This window comes from Chiloscyllium plagiosum, chromosome 19 (genome assembly GCF_004010195.1).
Source record: "Chiloscyllium plagiosum isolate BGI_BamShark_2017 chromosome 19, ASM401019v2, whole genome shotgun sequence".
NCBI classification, from domain to species: domain Eukaryota; kingdom Metazoa; phylum Chordata; class Chondrichthyes; order Orectolobiformes; family Hemiscylliidae; genus Chiloscyllium; species Chiloscyllium plagiosum.
Genome location: NC_057728.1, coordinates 11,894,242 through 11,916,948, shown reverse-complemented (window position 1 = coordinate 11,916,948; position 22,707 = coordinate 11,894,242). Strand labels below are relative to the sequence as shown.

The window sequence follows — 22,707 nt, the reverse complement described above, 5'->3', positions numbered from 1 at the left end:
AATGCACCTAACCTCCACTTCCCTAACACTATGGACAGTTTAGCATGGCCAATTCACTTAACCTGCATATCTTTGGATTGTGGGAGGAGACCAGGGCACCTGGAGGAAACCCACACAGACACGAAGAGAATGTACACACAGTCACCCCGAATGAGTTGTTAAAGGGTTAATTTGTTCTGCTGACATGTAAGAAATTGGATGTCCTAGGGGTGTGTTTTTCTGTCTTGTATGCAGGATGTGACAACCTAATCATACTCTGTAAATACTGTTTTAAGGAATAACCTAATCTCATATTGTTTCTGGAAATAATCTAATCACTTTACTTTTTTTGGGTGGCATGTGACTATGTGGAAGAAGCAAGGGGTTGTGTCTTGCATGCATGACTGACTATGACATAAAACCCTGTATAAAGGGAGGATAGTTCCTTTGTTCAGAGAGCCTCGCTTGACATGCTGTGCAAGCATCATAGAGTGTGTTAGGTGATCCTCCAAAAACTTGTACTTGCTGAAATAAATCGTGGCCGTTCACAGATGTTGGCATATTGCAATTGCACCATGCATGTAAGCATCTCAAGAAGGGAACCTAACACGAGGCTGGAATCAAACTCGGGTCCCTGGTGCTGTGAGGCAGCAGTGCTAATCACTGAGCCACTGTCCCCCCCCGACCTTGACACTTATACAGTTTTGCCATGCTATCTCTTGTTGATGCATTGCTCACCGTTTTTCTCCTAATTGCTGACTCTATTCTGTATTTCTGTGATCTTACTTGTTATTACCCTCCATTATCTTTCTTTGGTTGCTGTCAACACTGGACCTTCCCTCTCTCATCTTACCTTGATTTGGTTCGGACTCGCAGCCCTCCTCCTTTGTCCATTTCTCCTCGAGACCTGACATTGAATCAGCATACCCCTGCACCCTTTTAAATACCTCTTGTTCTCAAAATCTTAACTTTAACTCCTTTAATTCTTTCTGATACATTGTAAAGTATGAGTTGCAATTTGGAGCATTGAGAAGAATGGTTGGCATATGGCATCAAGGAACAATAGTTGAGGAAATTTGTAGAGTAATATAGAGAAAACTAAATTCCTTGAAAGAAAATAGACTTTTGATGGAAACGGTGTTGGAGTGGAGCTTCGGATGACAAACATACCTATACATTTCAAAAACATCTTTTCACTAATGTTTTTCTTCCCTTTTTTGTTTAATAATCATCTTAGGAATGCAGTCTTTTTTATACGAAGCGATTCTGCATTCCCTGTGTGAAGAAGCATATAGATGAGTTTCCTGAAGAGATTCAGCTGGACCTGCAGAAGAAAAAGCAGTAACAAACCTCAAGCCTTAAGCCTTACGTGAACACAGCAAAGAGGCAGCTTTAAGAAGAAAATATGGAGGTTAAATATTCACAGCAACCTGGACACTTGAAAGAGGTTTTCTTTCTATAAGTGAAGAGCAGAAGTTTATTCATAATTGAACTGTCTGCCACTTCTTTTGTAAACACTTGCTATACCAGGAGAAAGCCCAGCAACGTACTCCATTTAAGAAACAATATATTGGCATCATCTGCAGAAATAATGTTTTACGTGTCTGAGTTGGCGGGCTAATAGCCCTGTAATGATTACTGACTGACATATTGATCTACAAGAGGAGAAAAGATGATTGTGTTCCTCAGTCACCTTATCAGAGGAATGGGAAAATTTTGTCAATCTTTGAAATATTTCACAATATCAAAAACTCTTCTGCTCGTTGTCTCTTCCCTACACTACTCATCACCAGATGAGAATTAGAAACACCCCATTCACTAATTTCCATCTTTATTTTGACAGAATACCCATTGCTTTTATTATTTATCTTCTTGACTGCACTGCTCTTATTAGGGACTCTATGTATAGTAATGTCTTTGTGAGTACTATTGACAATGCTATGGCAAAAGCATGTTGGAGAAATGATATTACCAAAGCCTCTTTAGATAAGTACATCGCATATTTGCAACATCTGAGCTAGTGGGAAAATTGATAAAGCTTGCAACACTGAAAATCATATATCTGTTTGATAATAATCAGGTGTTGGTATCTGAAAATGTGGTATCTGAAGCTTTGAAGCTATGAGCAGTGCTTGACCTCATGCTATTTACAGGTCTTATTCTCTCCATCGTTTCTGAGCTCCTTTTGGGGTTCAAATAAAAGGGTATACTACAACAAGAACAACTTGCATTTTGTGAAACAAATTTAAGGTAGTAGAAGTTCCTTTGCACTCACTTCACAGAACTATTCACTGACATAGGAAATAAGGTAACAACAGCTTGGATAAAGAGTTTTAAAATGTTTTGAGGAACATGAGATAGAGGGACAGGAGTTTAGGGAGGTTATTTGAAGCAAGGCCCTAAGTGAAGTCACATCCCCTTTCTTCACCTTAAGATGCTCTGATATTTCAAGGGTGAAAATGGGCGAATATTCTGATGGATGGATTAATGTCCTCAAGTCAGACACTAAAGCTGTGAAAAATTTCAAGTTTTCTGTTGATAATTAATTAACTTCCTCTTGCTTGGTTTCTTTTTGAGTTAACTTGTCTAAAATACTTACTTATTTCTAAATCTTGGTTTTCATTTTCTTGAATTCTGCATTCACTACTCTTTATTTCTTTCCACACCTCCCATTGCACCATATCTTCCCCACCTCCATCATTTGAAGATTCATCACTTTTAGAAGTGAAAATATATTTAACACAAGAATGGATGCAATAATCAAACCTCTTAAAGGTTTCGCCAGTTCAGAAGTTTTATATATTTACAAATTCCTCTGTTTATGGCCAGATTTATCCAGCATTTAAACTGCTCCATAAATTACTTTGCTTTAGCAGTAACTTGTAATTGCTTTAACATTTCAGGAAATGCACCTTCTGCTGAGCATTTTCGGCTTGATATTGAACAACTTCAGGTTTAACATAGCTTTTTATTTAGGTAATAGTTCGACTAATATGAATTGTTTCATAGCTGCAAGTTGAAGTATGGTCAAAAGCAACTCAGTTTAAACCATCGTTCTTTGGTTTACATTATTCCAGAGATTGTGATTCAAGTCTTAATTGTAAATAGTTCAATTCCTTTTTCACTGACAATTCTTCAAACAGCTTGTTAACTATCTGCTATTAGCGAGACATTTACTTTTTAGCATGGCTTAGCTGAAACATTTCAGATCCTGCTATTTATTTCAGCAAGTTAAAATTTCCTGTCAATCATAAGATATAAGTGGAGCTAATTATAATGGAGCTCCGGTAATAAAAGAAAAATGTTGTCAAAAATTTGAAACAAAAACCGAGTGACAGAGAAACTTTGCAGGTCTGCCAGCATCTGTGGAGAGGGTTCATTTTTATGACTGTTCAGAACTGGGCTTTGGTAATGTTGTTTGATTGTCCAGATTTGCTACTTTCCATTTGTATTGGCTTGAGTTGGTGCTACATTGAAGCAATCAGTTGCTCCACATGGTAGAATACTGGTAGAATGCAGGAAGTGAGGCAAGTTCTATATATCTATTCAATGAAGCTAAGACAGGTGCAAAGTCCAGTATTGGTTTCCAGAATTAATAATTAGCAAGTGAGAAGCGGTGATACCAGAGGCAATTAAAGGAAGGACTATTGATCAATCGAGAAGTCTACTAAGAGAACTACAAAAGCCCATAGCAATCCCAGGGAATTAGTTAAGAAAGTGGAATAGTCAATATGATACCTCAAAAGAACAAAAGGGTTAATGGGTGCTCTCCTCTTCACATTCTTCTCTAACTTCTGTAATTCAGTGCCATCAGAAATTAATAATATGAGAAGAGCCATCTCAGACTTGAAACATTAACTTTGTTTCTCTCTTCACATAAACCTAATGAGCTTCTCCAACATTTTGTTTTCATTCCATATGTATTAAAGGATGATTGTAGCTTAAGAATGGCACCCATATCATGGGCACCATGAATGTCCAATGGATAAAACTGATCAAATAATAAATCCATAAGTTTAATTAAAATTTAGCATACAGAATCCCAATTGAGCTGTATAGGTATCAGATAAATCTTGCCCCCCCCCCATGTGCACAATCAGAGAATTGGGCTGTAACTTTTCCATTTGTAATTTTCTTCTGTTCAACGTCTACGCCCTCCCTTCTGGGATCTCCAGTAATCTCCCCATACCAGGTGTTATTTTAATGAAACAATCTGATAATTGTTGACTTCCATCAACCTCTTCAATCCTGAGAAATTTCCTGTCTCTGCAAAGTTTGGTCCACGTTGGTAAGTTCAATCCTCCTCCTCCGTTTCTCAGGAACACACTTAATAACGTGCAATGTTCTCAATACTGGTGTAACGTTCAGTCCAATGGTTAGAATTCCTCAAAAATGTTCTTTGACAAATGCACTGCTCCCACGACTGGTTGTGGGTCCACAGATAAAATGCTTTTAACAGCTCTTTTTTTATTTCCCTGACTTCCCAGGATACAGAATTTGGTCCACTAGAAATAATTTGCCCTGAAAAAAGTCCAGCAGGAAAATGATTATGGAGCTATCAGTAAAAATGTCTCATTTGGGTCACTCAAGGGTAAAAATGGAAGAACATGCAGGTAAAGCGACAGCCAGAAATGGGAAGCCTTCAAAAATGAGATAATAAAAGAGTCCAGAGACAGTATATTCCTGTTAGGGTGAAAGGAAAGGCTGGTAGTTGTAGGGAATGCTAGATGACTAAAGATATCCAGAGTTTAGTTAAGAAAAAGAAGGAGGCATATGCCAGGTATAGACAGGATAGATCGAGTGAATACCTGTACTTGGAAGAGTGTAAAAGCAGTAGGAGTATACTCAAGAGGGAAATCAGGAGGGCAAAAAGGAGACCTGAGATAGCTTTGGCAAATAAGAGTTAAGGAGAATCCAAAGGGTTTTTACAAATACATTAAGGACAAAAGGGTAACGAGGGAGAGAATAGGGCCCCTCAAAGATCAGCAAGCCATCCCACTCGTGGAACCACAGGAGATGGGGGAGATATTAAATGAGTATGTTGCATCAGTTTACGATGGAGAAGGACATGGAAGATATAGAATGTGCGAAAAGAGATGATGACTCCTTGAAAAATGTCCATATTACAGAGGAGGAAGTGCTGGATGTTTTGAAACCCATAAAAGTGGATAAATCCCCAGGACCTGATCAGGTGTACCCGAGAACTCTGTGGGAAGCTAGGGAAGTGATTGTTGGGGCCCTTGCTGAGATACTTGTATCATCGATAGTCACAGGTGAGGTGCCGGAAGACTGGAGGTTGGCTAATGTGGTGTCCCTGTTTAAGGAAGGTGCTAAGGGCAAGCCAGGGAACTATAAACCAGTGAGCCTGACTTCGGTGGTGGGCAAATTGTTGGAGGAAATTCTGAGGGACTGGATGGACATGTATTTGGAAAGGCAAGGACTATTATGGATTGTCAACATGGCTTTGTGTGTGAGAAATCATGTCTCACAAACTGGACTGAGTCTTTTGAAGAAGTAACAAAGAGGATTGATGAGGGAAGAGCCATAGATGTGATCTATATGGACTTCAGTAAGGCGTTCGACAAGGTTCTCCATGGGAGACTGGTTAGCAAGGTTAGATCTCATGGAATACAGGGACAACTAGCCATTTGGATACATAACTGGCTCAAAGGTAGAAGACAGAGTATGGTGGTGGAGGGTTGCATTTTCAGACTGGAGGGCTGTGACCAGTGGAGTGCCACAAGGATCGGTTCTGGGTCCACAACTTCTCATCATTTATATAAATGAATTGGATGTGAGCACAAGAGGTGCAGTTAGTAAATTTACAGATGACACCAAAATTGGAGATGTAGTGGACAGCGAAGGTGGTTACCGCCGATTACAACGGGATCTTGACCAGATGGGCCAATGGGCTGAGAAGTGGTACTTGGAGTTTCATTTAGATAAATGCGAGGTGCTGCATTTTGGGAAAGCAAATCTTAGCAGGACTTACACACATAATGGTAAGGTCCCAGGGGGTGTTGCTGAGCAGGGACCTTGGAGTGCAGGTTCATAGCTCTTTGAAAGTAGAGTCGCAGGCAGATAGGATAGTGAAGAAGGTGTTTGGTATGCTTGTTTTTATTGGTCAGAATATTGAGTGTGGGAGTTGGTACGTCATGTTGCGAATATACAGGACATTGTTTAGGTCACTTTTGGAATATTGCGTGCAATTCTGGTCTCCTTCCTATTGGAAGGATGTTGTGAAATTTGAAAGGGTTCAGAAAAGATTTACAAGGATGTTGCCAGGGTTGGAGGATTTGAGCTATAGGGAGAGGTTGAATAGGCTGGGGCCATTACTGGATTCTGAGGTAGAAATCATAGAATCTCTACAGGGTGTAAGCAGGCCATTATGCCCACTAAGTCCACACCAACCCTCCGAACAGCATCCCACTCAGACCCACAATGTTTTCCCTGAAGCATTGGAGGCTGAGGGGTGATCTTATGGAGGTTTATAAATCATGCGGGGCATGGATAAGAGAAATAGACTAGGTCTTTTCCCTGGGGTTAGGGAGTCCAGAACTAGAGGGAAGATATAAAAGAGACCTAAGAGGCAACATTTTCATGCAGAGGGTGGTACGTGTATGGAATGAACTTCCAGAGGAAGTGGTGGAGGCTGGTACAATTGCAACATTTAAAAGGCATCTGGATGGGTATATGAATAGGAAGGATTTGGAGGGATACGGGCCGGGTGCTGGCAGGTGGGACTAGATTGGGTTGAGATATCTGATTGGCATGGACGGGTTGGACTGAAGGGTCTGTTTCCGTGCTGTACATCTCTATGACTCAATGGCTCCAGGATGCGTTACATAACTTCACTTCGGAACATCTTGCATATCTCAAGTCTATATTGATAGCTATCAAACCAAATGAGTCAGTACAGGGATTATATATGACTTAACAAATTGCATTTCCTTTCTTGTAGCCAAAACTCAAAGATAAAGTACAATGCATCAGTGAATCATATTCCAATTAAAATTTTAACTATAATTAATAACATTCCAAAGTGAAGCTTTAAAGAGTGCATGAACAAATAATGTTGAAATTTTCATTGACAAAGACATAGTTTACATGTTCCAGAGTATGAGTCAAGAGTGTGGTGCTGGAAAAGCACAACAGGTCAAGCAGCATCCAAGGAGCAGGAGAATCTACGTTTCAGGTATAAGCCCTTCATCAGGTTCCAGAGAATTAGCAGGGTTTTGTTTAACAGCAATGTAATAGTTTTGTGCCTTGAAAGATTATATGCTGTTAGGAAAGGTTGTTTACTGGTTTACTTTCAGTGTGAGGTTGATACATTTCCAGTACTTACACTGTTCCTCTATTAATACAAGACAAAAAGGCCCTTGTCCTTTTCTTTATTTGGCCTTTGAACATTGAGCAGTTTTGCTACTTTTGGTGCTTCCTCTTGGGCTACTAGTACATTGTAAACAGAAATTTTTATCTGCTGCTTTAGCCAGCTTCTCATCTTTACCTAATCTGGTATGTGTAAGTCTACCTGTATTATTGAAATGCTGTTTTAGCAATGATACAGTTTTTAAACACTGTCATCTAACAGATGTAATGGACTTTACAAATTCTGTTAAGTTAAGCACTAAATCTTTCACTATTTACTCCCAACCATCTGCTAATATGACATGCCCGTAAAGTTTTCCAACATTACTAAAAGAAATTCTAAAATAAAGTTCTGCTTTTGAGTAGACAAAGTATGCTTTAACTTTTAAATAATGAACCAAGTTCCACTTATGGGGGGATTATTTTTGTCATCAAACGAGGTGATCAATCACATCGATTCATTGCAAGCTGCCATTCAGTGACACAAGTCAGAACTATAATAGCAGGATTAGCTATTGAATATTAAATTCACTACTTCTTCCCTGTATAATCAATCAAAACTAACATGCCTCTTCTGTTGCCATAGGATCTAGAGGTTTGAGGTCGATCATGACTGTGCAAAAGGAGATATCATGAGTCAAATTGATGATACAGTTCACCTGAGTTTGATTTCAGTGGAAGTATAAATCAGGCATAATGTAAAACAAGGTGGAATTATTATCACCCCTTTTACATTATTGCACAAAATAAACATCTGCTTGTTTGTGTTTACTCAAGACCAAAAGCAAACCAGGTACCTTTTTTGCTGATCGTCTTTGTTCAGTCTGCAAGCATGACTCTGCACCTTCTGTTATTAATTATTTTTATTCTCCACCTTGCCCCGTGTTCTGAGTTTTCTGTCCTTGGTCTGTCTCAGTGTTCCAGTGAAGTTCAACACAAGATAAAGAAATAGCACTTCTTCTTTTGACTTGGAATTCTACAGCTTTTGCCATTTGAGTTCAACAATTTTAGATCATAACTTCTACCTCCATTTTGTTGTTTTTTTTTTCCTTTTTGTTGCTTTAATTTCTTTCAATCTACACTAACAGCTGCTATCCAGCATTTCACACTTCATCTAGACAAATTTTTGGTTACTTTACCCTGTGCTATTTCATTTGGCTTTTATCTTACCATGAAAGCCTTTGTTATTCATGCTCTCCTGTCTTCCACTCTATCATAGATTTACCTTTTGCTTTACTCCACTGTAATGCCATTTCCCCCCCCCCCCCTTTTACTTGCCTATTATTTTCTATCTTTCCTCCATTCTGATAACAAGTCACAGACTTGAAGATAGAAGCAGAGTGGAGGAATTCTCCAAAAATGCTGGTGAAAGTGACATTTCAATTCAAGGCGCAATTTCCTGGGCCGGCAGTAATCATCAAAAAAGGGCAGGATAGGAATCCTGTAATCTCCAATGAACTTACTAAAACTGGTATTAAAGCTTACCTCAGAGTTTATTGAAGGGATAAAATTGAATTTTTAAAAAAGCACACCAGTTCAGAAAATTTAGAGTTTCTGAGCAGCTGAGGGAAGGTGGCTATGCAATGGCAAGACAATTATGGCTGCCTCAGGATATCACCTACATTCCAGTAGAGTCTGAAGGAACTCAGCATTTTGCTAAGGAGATCTCCTTGGTGCTGCAAAGGTGGCAAGTAAAATGGGCATTCAGAACCCACATTTCAAACCAAGTCAGTATATTGCTAGCATTATTGGATGCATACATTTGAGGGGCTAGAAAGCCACATGTTCAAAAGGAAAGCTTTAGCTTGCAATGAAGGCACAACTGACAGATTTTGGATTTAAGAGGAAACTAAGAAGAACATCAGGAGGACATCAGAGAGAAGAGTAGGACACATATGCAATACAAGATTAGTCACCAAAGATAGATCTTCCTGTCAATGAACAGGAAGCAGTGATGCAGGAGTTTGCAGCTCCTCAAGCAAATTATCAGAACATCTGTTAACTCACTACCAAAGACCTTGCATCTTATAGGATGGTTGCTATGCTGTATGGATCCTGTCAAAATCACTTTGGCCTTGAACCTTTTCACTTGACACCTTTCAAAAATCAAATGTGAACATTAGTGTCACCTTACAAATGGCTGCATGTCACTGCATTCTGGTCACTGCTGTCTTCTTTGCCAGAGCTGTCCAGTAGATTCATTTAATGGAAGAGACAGCTTTTGCAGGGACGCTAGCCATTGGGGATCACCTCCATTACTGGATTCTGAGGTAGAAATCGTAGAGTTTCGACAGGGTGGAAGGAGGCCATTTGCCCACTAAGTCCACACTAGCCCTCTGAACAATATCTGACCTAGACCCATCCCCTATCTGTGTAACCCTGTGTTTTACCATGGCTAATCCACCTAGCCTGCGCATCCCTCAACACTATGGGCAATTTTTAGCATAGCCGGTGCACCTAATCTGCACATCTTTGAACTGTGACGGAAGCCAGACCACCCAGAGAAACCCCAAGCAGATATGGGAGAATGTGCAAGCTCCACTCAGACAATCTAAGGAATCAAACCTGGATCCCTGCTACTGTGAGGCAGCTGTACTAACCACTGTGCCATCCTGCATACTGGGCATTATCAATTGCACACACGTGCCATCAACACAACAATAACTGGCTAATGAGATCCATTAGCAGGAAGAACTGATACTCATGCAATCTCCATGTGCAAGAGTATTCTCCATACATGTCACTTTCCTACCAGCTGCTATAACTCCCTCTGCCATCCAGACTGCTTCAGATTTTCAATCTGATCCTGAAAAGGTGCGGAAAGATCTGAGTAGGATGAGCATTGAGCAGAACATCAGGCTTCTGAAGATGCGATTCTAGGGCCTTGAATAATCAAGTGGTGCTCTCCAGTACCCTTCTGCAAGGGTCTCGGTCATTGTGGTCCTTTGCTGTGCTCTTCTTAACATTGCCTTTCAGACAAGTGTGCACCTTGAGGACTGAGAGTACCTTCAGGGAGACAGCCCATCAGGCGATGCAACAGGACCAGGAAGTAAGAGGTGAATCTCTCTCTCTCTCTCTCTCTCACACCCACACTCACTCACATATACACACATTTTCTGACATTAGATGCAGGTCAACTTCAATGAACGAGCAGTTCTGCCTCGCATGCCCAGCTGCTGGTTCTCCTGCAATTAGATTACTTACAGTGTGGAAATAGGCCCTTCAGCCCAACAAGTCCTCACTAACCCACCGAAGCGCAACCCACCCAGACCCATTCCCCTACATTTACCCCATTCACCTAACACTACAGGCAATTCAGCATGGCCAATTCACCTAACCTGCACATTTTTGGACTGTGAGAGGAAACTGGAGCACCCGGAGGAAACCCACGCAGACACGAGGAGAATGTGCCACTGTGCTTTGATCTGGTGTGGTGGGTGACCTTGACACAAGCCATAGCTCTCTCCCTCCAGCCAACCAGCAGCCTTAGGGATGACTGCAGTGAAGAATCAAAATGAGTCCTGCATCTCATCTGACCCATCTGCCTCTTAAGTAGATAAGAAACCCATCTCCACCCCAATTAGGAACACACCCTATGAACGTTTTAACTTTAATCAGAGCCTACAGAGGCAAGGCTTTTGTGACCAAACTTGGTTCTATTTTATGTCTCCGTGATCAAAATTCAACCTGTGTTTTTGAAACTACTCAGTAAATAAGACAATGTTTTCCAAATACGAAACTGCAGGGCAACAGTGCCCTTGTGCTTATTTGGAACCAAGCACAGTTCTGACAACCCCATGCTGTTGCATCATGTGCAATGCGTGCACTGCGTAAGTGCACAAAACAACAGTGATATTGAAAAATGGTCTGGCAGCAAAAACCTGCAGGATCTGTTAGGGTTGGGGGTTATCACTGGAGAGGGGAATCGGAGAGACTCAGATAGCAGTGGGTGAATTCGAAAGGACTCCTCCTATTCTCCCCTACCCCTCAGTCCTCTGGGTCTCCTAATGCCAAAAGCCCTTCCTCCTGAATTCTGATCACTTCCTCCTGATCTTACTCCCTCTTTCCTGATCAGTCCAATTTTAAACTGTAAGATGTAATTGCAGTGCATACCATTAGGTGGCAGCAATGCCACTCCATATTCAGCATCTTATCCACTTGGGGACCCTGCAACTTTCAAGACTCGATATAGAATTCAACAGTTTTACATCCTGAACACCTTCCTCTATGTCCTTTACCAATCCCTACACCCTAGGTCTGTTATGACGCGGGCTGCTTTTGGCACAATCAATCCCTTTTTGCTTTACTTTGAGTCCCCATTTTCTTTCCCCCGACTTAGTCATCTCTTTTCCTGTCTCTCTCGTTCTCTGGGCTCTGTCTCCACCGATTCTTTTGTTCCTTTTCCCCTCACCCCAACCCCCTGCTTCGGGCATTTAAACCATCTTTTCCGAGCTACTGTCAGTTTTGCTGCAGTTATACAGGACCTTGTTGAGGCCACACCTTGAGTATTGTGCGCAATTTTGGTGTCCTAGTCTGAGGAAAGACATTCTTGCTTTTGAGGGAGTCCAGCGAAGGTTCACCAGACTGATTCCCGGTAGGACTGACATATGAGAAAAGACTGAATCGACTGGAATTTAGAAGAATAAGTGAGATCGCATAGAAACAGATAAAATCCGTATAGGACTGGACAGGCTATACACAGGAAGAATAGTCCAAATGTTAGGAAGTCCAGAACAAGGGGTCACAGTCTAAGAACAAGGGGAAGACCATTCAGAACTGAGATGAGGAAGAATTCCTTCACTCAGAGTTGAGAACCTGTGGAATTCTCTCCCACAGGAAGCTGTTGGAACCAATTCATTAGTTATATGGCCTACGCCTGTACCTATTTTCTATGCTTCTCTGTTTTCGATGTTTTCTGAAGGGTCACTGGATTCAAAACATTAACTCTGCTTTTTCTCCACAGATACTGTCAGGTCTGCTGAGTTTCTCCAGCAATGTCTGTTTTTACTTCAGATTTTTCAGCAGCCGCAGTTTTATTTCCATGTTTTTATTGTTTGATTTCCCCATAATGGTCATCAAGTCAGAACGTGGTGGCACGGTGGCTCAGTGGTTAGCACTGCTACCTCACAGCACTAGGGTCCCATGTTTGATTCCAGTCTCAGGCGACTGTCTGTGTGGAGTTTGCACATTCTCCCCGTGTCTGCGTGGGTTTCCTCCAGGTGCTCCAGTTTCCTCCCACAGTCCAAAGATGTGCAGGTAAGGTGAATTGGCCATGTTAAATTGCCCATAGTGTTAGGTATATTAGTCAGAGGGAAATGTGACCGGGTGGGTTACTCTTCGGAGGGTCAGTGTGGACTTGTTGGGCCGAAGGGCCTGTTTCCACACTGTAGGAAATCTAATCTAGTACTTACAGTGGGAGTGAAGTCCTTCAAAGCTACTCTAGAACTGTAAATAACATGCAGTTGTGCCAGGAAATAGCTTGCTACATGACACCTTGAATACTTTGTAAGAATTGAAAATGTTATATTTACTCACAGTATTACCTTTGCTGACAATGCTGGTATTTAATGCCAATTACCCAGAACAGTTTGTCACATCTTGATTACTTGGGCAGACATTTAAAAAGGCAGGAGAGTTAACTATTTTGGCTTGAACTGAAAGTTCTGAAGAAGAATCCTATCAGACTCAAAATGTTAACACTATTTCTCCACAGATGTTGCCAGACTTGCTGAGTTTCTCCAGCATTCTCTGTTTGTTTTACCATCAATTGATCAATGATCTTGCCTCAAAATAAGGTCAGAAGAGGGGATGTTCACTGATGTTTACGTTATGTTCACTACTATTTGAACTGCTGAGATATGGAAGTAGGTTGTGCCCATATACAGTATGACCTACATAACATTTAGGCTTGGGTTGATAAGTGACCAAGTAACATTCACACTACACAATTCCCAAATAATGATTCTCTCTAACAAGAGAGAGTCTAACCGTCTCCTCTCAACATTCAGCCATTGCTGAAATCCCCCATCCTTTCAACATCCTGGGGCTTACCATTGACCAGAAATTGAACTGGACCAGCCATATACATACTGTGACGGGTCAGAGGCTTGATAATTGTATTGTAGGTAACTCACCTGAGGTGTCTTCAAAGCCTGTAACTATCTTTAAGGAATAACTTAGGAGTGTAATGGAATACTCTCCACTTGCCAGAATGAATGTAACAGTACTCAAGAAGCTTGACACTAGGATTAAACAGCCAAATAGGATTGGCATCCCATCCACCCATTTCAACCCTCCATTGATGCAAAGTTTTAACAGGGTATATCATTTATAAGAGTACTATACTAACTCACTAAAGCTCTAATAATCTTGCATTTTATACCAACTAGGAGAAAAGGACAGCAAATACATGAGAACACTACCACCTGCAAGTTGTTCTTCCAGCCACAAACCATCCTAACTTGGAATTACATAGATATTCCTTAATGTTGCTGGGTCAAAATCCTAAAACCCTCTTCCTAATGGCACTGTGGGTGTACTGACAACAGGGTTCACCACCATTTCCACTCGTTCAATTAGGAATAAATGCTGGCCTAGTTGGCAATGTCCAAGTGCACTCAATGAATAAAGAAAACTGACTTACCTAATATGAAGGTCAGCTTCCTTGAATTCTTGAAGAAATGGAAACAGTTTAATGCATTATTATAAAGTAAACTAGCTTTTTTTCTACTGCTTTTCATAATTAGTAACTGATCCAAGTATATTTGTAACATACATCCTTTTGATCTCTCATAATTTTATCAGAGTTTAAATGTTAAAAATTTGAATATTGGATAAGCCATTGACTCTGCTGAAGAATAGAATCAATGGAATCCATGACTAAGACTAAATTTTGATTGAGAATTGCGACAACTTAAATGTTCCAATATCCCTGATAATTATCAGGGTAATTCTAAGTATCAATGTAAATCCGTGCACTGCAGTGCAACCTGTACATCAAAGTAGTTATTTTTTTGTAAGAAAAAACACCTGAGTGGCCAGTGACAAGCAGTACCCTTAGAAGTGGTTATATTTATACACCATCCTCATTATCCCATATTGTCCCAAAGTGCTTTAAGCTAATGAGGTACTTTTTGAACTGCAATTGTTGAAAAGGAAGTAGAGATGGTGGTTGATTTGCACACAGTAGTTGCCTACCAATAGCAATATGACAAACCTAGGTAATTTGCTCTGTTGATATTAGGTAAATATTCACCAGAAAGTTTCATTTAGGTAACAGTTTTAATAGACTGATACCACAACAAGCAAGAAATTAAGTGTGTTAGAATCATGTCAGTTCTTGATCACAGTCAAGCCCTTATACCATGACATAAATTCACCCTCTGAGCATGCCTTAACCTGTCCTGCATGTACCTGAACACAGGAAACCTCAATCAAATAGAGAACCCTTGTTTATCCTGTTCCATTGTACTTGTTGTTTGTTCCTTATTCCAGGAGATAAATACAACCAAAACTGGCACCGATGGAAGTATTTACCAGAATTATTGCACAGCAGAAAAAGTTATGTACAGGTGGAGATTTATTTTTCTACTTTATAATATCATGGGTGCATTTCCTGTGCTGAAACTCAATTTGAAATGGACCTTTTGTCCTTGTCATATATGGCAATTTGTTACCAGAGCCTTTTGATCAGCTTCCAATGTGACAGCTTCAGGCTGGCTGCTAATTTGGTGAAAGTTTAAAAACTTCCAAATATCTTCAAGATGTTACAGAAAAAAAGGACAGAAGTTAGTTTCATTTTCAGATCTGGTAGAGTGGTCATCAAACATATTTTACAAAATTTTGTAAAGGTGTCAAATAAGAAGGATAGTTAACTTCAAATGGGACATTAATGTTTTTTTTGTTAATCAAAAGATAGTAACAGACATTTGGTACACAGATTAACCTTGAACTCAGTGAATGGTGGGACCAGTCTGAGGTGTTAAATTGCCGACTTCTACACCTACATTTGCCAATTGGGGAATCACCATTATTTTACATAGTTCGTGACCAATTACTGCAGGAGATTTGCACTTACCCAGACTTTGACTGGGAATTTGTTAGCCATAATGACAAATGTTCTGTGTTCAATCACAGATAAATAGAGACCATTTGTTCTGTGCCAGAAATATATTGTATGTGTTCTGGAAGAAATATGTAGTCAGATCAAACTAATGTTTCCTTATGGTAAGAGAAAATATCTGCAGAAGAGAAGTAAAAGCTATTGTTAAAACAAAACAGATAAAGACTTCAATTATGTCATAAAATGTTGACTGATTTTTGACCCTGAAAACAGGAAATTCAATATTTAGCTATAAGCAAGACCTGGAAACAAGTGGATTTCAGCCATTCATATCCCATAGTGATGGGTAAACTCACAATATACTGTTCAATGTCACTGGGCAATATAATGTTTGCACAAACATAGATAAGGAGGAATTCAAATAATGCAACCACAGAATGTGGGAGAACCGTATTGAAGCAAACTGTTTCTTTGTGATCAGGTTGATTGTCCAATGTCAGGGGTGATCCCACAGTCGTGCCATTTGAAATATTTATTCAGATCTTGAGCTTGCAGTACTAACTCGAAACAACATGTCAAGTGACCACTCACACTCATTCTACAGCTGGCAGTGTGTGTGCAAAGATTAACCATGTTACGGTGCTCAAGTTCATGATGCACACCTTTCATATGGATTGTGGTAATATCAATTGTAATGTCACCTATCCCTTTGCCTCTCATTGCAGTACAAAATAACTGGCAGCAGTATAACAGCCTCAAGAACACAATACAGTTGGTTGGGTACAAGGGTGTAAAGGTTTGAAAGAGTTAATACTGAGGAGTCTTTTAAGCACTACCCATTAGGATAGTGGCATTTTACTTGAGTGCAGAATATCTTAAAGTCACAGAAAAATGAGACCGAAAAATTCAGGTCCTCCTTGGTCTCTGTAATGATGTCTATCATATCAATGTAACATGGAACTAGTTACAAACATGCAATAAACTACTTATTCAATATAAAAGCATCTTCCAGGGAGACCAATAAATAGTGTCCGCTACCAAACAGACTTTGTAGATTTCTATGCTTAAAAGAGGAAGGTGGCAGCAAACCTATCACATAGTGAGGTGCAGATTCGCTTTATTTAACATGGTGAGCAGTGTATAGTTCCCATTTAGCTGCCTCATACCACACGCTAACAGCTGTGGGTGTGTACAAATTTTCCAGTATCTTCCGACTTTGCTTTAAGTCACCTCCTCCTGGAATCAACACCAGGAAAGAGCTGCACCTTAAAGAACTCTACTGAACAAATCTCCATGGCAAAGCTTGATTGGGAAGGAATTTGGGCAATGGTAAAGACCTGGTAAGAGGCAGGAGAGGAGAGGAGAGTTCAGAGCTGCCTTAAAGGAAAATTAATTACTCCAAAACAGAAAGAGAATGCATAGTGTGGGAGCAGTCTCGAGTCATGTTTCAGCCAGAGAATAAATGGACACAGGAGGCTTCAAAATGGAATTAAAATCCTTGATGAGCAAAGAATTTATTTTTAAAAATGGTGCCATCTAGTGAAGCTGCAGGGCATAATCTTCCATTTTAGCCACAAAATATGGGAAACCTGTTAGTACCGCAGCTCTGCTATATCTGCAAAGATCTTTTTAAGCATGGAAAATAACTAATCACATTAGGAAGATAGAACATCAGAAATAATATTGCCAGGAAGAATATTTCAGAGATGGGTTAAATAGAACACAGAATTTGTCATCTTGGAGTAAAAGAATTCTTGGTCAGAAGTCAGATGACACCAGGTTTTAGTCCAACGGGTTTATTTGAAATTGGAAGTTTTCAGAGCGCTGCTCCTTCAGGTGAAGTTGTGACTGTGAGAAATGGAGATCCTAGAGTAGCAGCAACCCAGATTATTTCTCCAATCTTGGATGTGCAAACTAACTTAACACGTGCCATTAATGGGCCTCTTCAGTTGCATTTCCCCGGAAAGAAACACATCCCCAATCAATCAAGTGTTAATGCAATTCAGAAGTCACACTATATTTTTAAAACATGGAGTCCCATCTAGATCCCTCAATTGCATTCACAGTCTCCAATTAAAAACAATTTTTAATTTATTTCCTTCAGTCGAGCCAAAGAAGAATCAAAATGCTCCCTCATATACAACTGTTCTGGTAAGCGCTCACCCAACTCCCTTGATTACTATCTGGGCCCTTCTTAGTCAATGATATTACATCCAATGGTCCAAAATATAGGCTTCTACACGTATGACAAAACATGCTAACTCAACCTAAAGATGTATAGAGCTTGCAGTCCAGAGTTGGAGAGTGGCTTTTTGTCCAGGCACATGTGAAAGTTCCCCTTCAGGCCATCCTATCTGATAAACAAACAAAGGTTTGGAAATCAAATAGCATTCATAATTTGAATTCTGTGTTGCTGCTGCATAGAGGTTAGTTTCACAAGAATGGTCAACTGGCCTGAGAACGACAAATTGTTTGCTACTGGAGGACTGAGATCACCAAACTGTCCCAGACCTAATCCTTGGATTATTTTACGGGGATATAAAAATAATGCATGTAGCCTGTCGCACTCAGTTGGGATCAAAATTCTCATGTGTGTAAGCAGTGGACCTAGTGCCTGTTTCAGTCATCTTCCCTGGAGGATAGCAGGCTGCTCAAATCATATCAGGTATGGACATCTCATTCAGTATTAGACAAACACGGAGAATGCTGGAGAAACACAACTGATCTGGCAGCTTCTGTGGACAGAGAAATAGACTTAATGTTTCAAGTCAATATGACTCTTCCACAAAACATGGAATATTTGGCTGGCTGACCAGTTTTTTCCAAAAGCAGCACTGCATAATCTACATTTTCAACCCAACCAAATAGAAAATCAATTCTTCAAATCCACAGAAATACCAAAGTAAGCTGGAGATCAAATTTGTTAACGTAAAGTAATTTTACACAACCTTCTCTCAAAATCAGAGTGTTACTTTTTTGCACGTTGTAGGATACAGCAGGAGATGTCACTGTGTCAATTAAATTTCACTAGCAACCGTTTACATAAGAACATCTAAACATTGTTGATTAAATAGACATTTTCAATGTTAAATATCAACAAATAAACCCAAAGTAACACACAATGGCACATGATGTAAGTTCTGGATAATGACTAAAAACATATTGGAGATTTTCAATTCTACATACATATTTAACAACATTTGCTAAGTTATATTGTCCATTTGCATCTTTTTAAGATATTTTCAGTTAATTTGGACAGTAAAAGAAAATTTTTATATTTAATATTTCACCAATTTGAAGAGACCAATTTGTGATACAAAATTTAGACAAATCCAATAAGTTTTAGAAATGGTTTATTCTCAGCACCCAACAGTGTAAAACAGCAGACACAAGGAAAAATACAGCTTCCAGTTCAGAGGTAACATAATTTGCTGTTGAAACCTGTTGAAAATCCATTGAGATTGAAAATAGCTAACTCAAAAGTTATAAAAAGCTGAAATGTAAAATTATACATAACTGAATATATTAGCAAAACCCAAACCAGCAATTGTATTGGATTCCAGCATTTGATGGAATATGTTATAAATGTAGGCTCTAATCTTAATGTAAAAGTAGATTTGGAATGGGGCAGGATGGAGTGATGTATCACTTGCATGAAATCAGAAGAAAATTTCAGGTAGCAATGCACAACAGCAAAATGAATTTCCTAATTAGCATTTCCTTCTGGCATCGCATACAGCGGTTGCATGATGCATACCCATAGGATATAATCTCACCTTGACTACTTAAAGGGCCAATGCAAGGCTGGAGTCTGTATTACCTTCTATTGTTAAAGTGGATCAGACAGGCTTCATAAATGGCCGCAGTTCCTCCAATAATGTTAGGAGGCTGCTTAATGTAATTCAAGCATGTCAACAACAGTTAATACAGGGATTAGTGATTTCTCTAGATGCAGAGAAGGCATTTGACCGAGTTGAGTAACCGTACCTTTTCTATACTCTGGAGCGGTTTGGTTTGGGTGAAGTTTTTATAAAATGGGTAAAGGTTCTTTATAGTGGCCCTCTCTTGGCGGTCATCACCAAAGAGGTACGATCAAACAATTTTAACATTTTCAGGGGCAGCCAGGAGGGCTGTCCCCTTTCACCACTGCTTTTTACATTGGACCATTGGCAGATCCCAATTTTTCAGCTCCAGAAGTGGGATCAAAATTACATAAGATTTCATTGTATGTCATAATTCTGTTGTCAAATCCAGCCATTTCAGTGCCTCGCCTGATACAATGCAGCTCCATGTTTGGCATTTTTTTCAGGGAACAAGATTAATTTTGCGAAATCAGAGGCTATACTTATGGATGTCTTATGAAGGAGCTAGGACTTGAGGGCCAACATCGATTCCCATTCAGGTGGTCACAGGTGTGTTTTGTGTATTTGGGCACATTCATTACTCCAGTTCTGGATCAATTATTTGACAAAATTAAACAAGACCTTCAAAGATGGGAGGCATTTCCAGTTTCATGGTTGGGTCGGATAGAGCTTATTAAGATGAATATATACCATATATGGATGCTCCCCCAGATTTTCAAAAAGCAAATATTCAGAAGACTGAATGTCTGGCTTAGCGCCTTTATTTGGCATTGTAAGTAGCCCCTCATTAAATTAGCTAAACTGCAACTGCCTCACAGCTTTGGGGGAGTGGATCTTCCAGAGTGATTGGGCTTGTGGGGATCCTCTTTCAATATGGTTAGATATCAAAACCTCCCAGGCAAGGTGCGCCCTTACCAGTTTGCTGTTTCTGGACAAAATGAGGACGGTTGGGGAATATTGCCGTAACCCAATAGTCATCAATACTGTTAAAGCATGGAAGGCAATTCGGCAGAGGGAAGGCAATGTTGGCAAATCTTTCATACCTCTAGTGGGTATGCCAGGTTTTCAACTGAGGATGATAGATCCGGCTTTAAGCTTTGGGCAGCTAGGGGTGTGTCTTGCATGGGCGATTTATTTGAGGGAGACGTAATGATGTCCTTCAATCAGTTAGCATGGAAATACAAGCTATCTAATATGGACCTCTTTCATTTTTTTAAGTTAGGGATTTTATTCAATAAAAAGACTACACTTTTGACTGATCCCTACAAATCTGACATGGGGCGGGGGGGGGGGGGGGGGGGAATGTGCTAAGAATACACTTTCTGTCAGTACTTTATATCAATTGGGGTGTTTCCACATCAGATGAGTTTGATCGACTCCACAGGGTGTGGGAGAGAGAGCTGGGTGTTGAAGTTTTCTCAGAGGCATGGGAAGATATTTGGGGAAAATGCAAGAAAGATATCAATTTGTAATAGGACTCATGCTTTACAGTTGAAGATTCTCCACAGATCTACTTGGCTCTGGACCATTTGTCAAAATTTAAATCAGGGGTATCTTCAACATGTCCCAAGTGCAAGGTCTGTACGGGCATTCTTACCCATTGTCTCTGGTCTTGTGGTAGGCTCCAAATATACTGGAGTGCTGTGGCAGATGCAATGGAGAGGTTTTTGGGTGCAAGGGTGGAGAAGGACCTGATTTCTTCTGGGCCTGTCCAGTGTGTTCCCTGCAGATGCGCGTAAGAAAGAACTTTTCAATATCCTCACTTTCTGCATAAGAAAGAATACCTTGCTAGGTTGGGTATCCAAAACCCCGGCGGGCCTGTCAGGTTCGAGGAAAGTTGTTATGGAGCACATCCCCTTGGATTTTCTCACAAATATGGTACACCACAAAACTGAGAACTTTTATAAGACAATGGCGGCCCTTATGGGAACACCTGGACACAGATTTATCTGCCACACTAACAAGTGCTTTTATATAGCTGTAACGTTTGCATTTTACGAGTCCGTTATCCAGAGAGGAGGAACTGTGAATGTATGAGTGTCTTGTTTGGCTGAGCTGAGTTATTACTATTTATTAGTTTGTTGTTGGTTGCTATTTATTTATTTAGTTAAATGGCCAGTTTGTTTTTTTTTTAAATTCTATATTTTTCTATATATGTTTATACATTTGTACATGAGGGTGGGTTGAGTTTTTTTTAAAAAACTTTTTTTGTACTGTTTTGCATTGTATTGTTTTGTATTTGTAGTTGTAGTAATATTAAAACAATTATTTTTTCAATTAAAATATATTTTAAAAAAGTGCCAATGCAAAAATATAATTTCATGAAGCTCGGCTGATTTAGACAGAGACAACAGCAGTGAAGAAAGACATATTATTTCAAAATGGAAGAAGAAATCCACTTTTTCCAAATTTGGTGAATGGAAGTAGCCAATGTGGCAAACTGCACAATTCAGTATTCCCAAGTCTTGGATGACCAATTTTGTAGTAATAGCATGGAGGAAGGTGTTCATGGAATATATTCAATATAGTTTTCTTTGTTAACATGTTGAGGAACTAAGTAAGCAATAAGATATTTTACCCCCAGCAACATGCAATGAGAGTGTGTTAATCAATAACAGTAAAAGAACCTGCAGGGAAATAGTTAAAACACTATGATATATTTACTTGTGAATCAGTTAAGTTCAAAACCAGGGCTTTAGAAGATGCATATAATGGATGCCTTGGTTTCCCATAATTCCTTACCTTCTGGAACAGTCCATATGGATTGGAATGCAGACAAATTCAAGAATATCACCACACAATGTTATCTTAGATACAATGTACCTAGGTACAAAAATCTTAGTTACAGAAATAGAGAAAGAAATGTTTAAGAGGTTCAGTGGCACAGTGGTTAGAACTGCTACCTCACAGCACCAAGGTCTAAGGTTCTCCCTGTGTCTGTGTGGGTTTACTCTGGGTGCTCTGGTTTCCTTCCACAGTCCAAAGATGTGCAGGTCAGGTGAATTGGCCATGCTAAATTGCCCATATTGTTAGGTGCATGAGTCTGAGTGGCTTACTCTTCGGAGGGTCGTGAGATATTTGTATCATCGATAGTCACAGGTGAGGGGCCGGAAGACTGGAGGTTGGCAAATGTGGTGCCACTGTTTAGGAAGGGTGGTAAGGACAAGCCAGGGAACTATAGACCAGTGAGCCTGACCTCGGTGGTGGACAAGTTGTTGGAGGGAATCCTGAGGGACAGAATGTACATGTATTTGGAAAGGCAAGGACTCATTAGGGATAGTCAACATGGCTTTGTGCATGGGAAATCATGTCTCACAAACTCGATTGAGTTTTTTGATGAAGTAACAAAGAAGATTGATGAGGGCAGAGCAGTAGATGTGATCTCTATGGACTTCAGTAAGGTGTTCGACAAGGTTCCCCATGGGAGACTGATTA

The 22,707-nt window shown here is 39.9% G+C and overlaps 1 protein-coding gene across 13 annotated transcripts in view; it reads left to right on the top strand.

Annotated features, from left to right (window-relative positions):
- The window catches only part of cdpf1 (cysteine rich DPF motif domain containing 1), an 83,238-nt gene that overhangs the window by 22,703 nt on the left and 37,828 nt on the right, over window positions 1-22,707 (top strand). For 7 of the 13 annotated variants that reach the window (XM_043709094.1, XM_043709095.1, XM_043709093.1 and 4 more), the window contains one exon: window positions 14,842-14,918. The exons of 2 other annotated variants lie outside the window; for them this stretch is intronic. In XM_043709094.1, the coding sequence (XP_043565029.1) occupies window positions 14,842-14,918 (77 nt within the window). Of the gene's footprint in view, window positions 1-1,216; window positions 3,866-14,841; window positions 14,919-22,707 lie in introns of those variants that run through there. 4 more of the 13 variants (XM_043709102.1, XM_043709101.1, XM_043709100.1 and 1 more) reach the window with 2 other exon arrangements.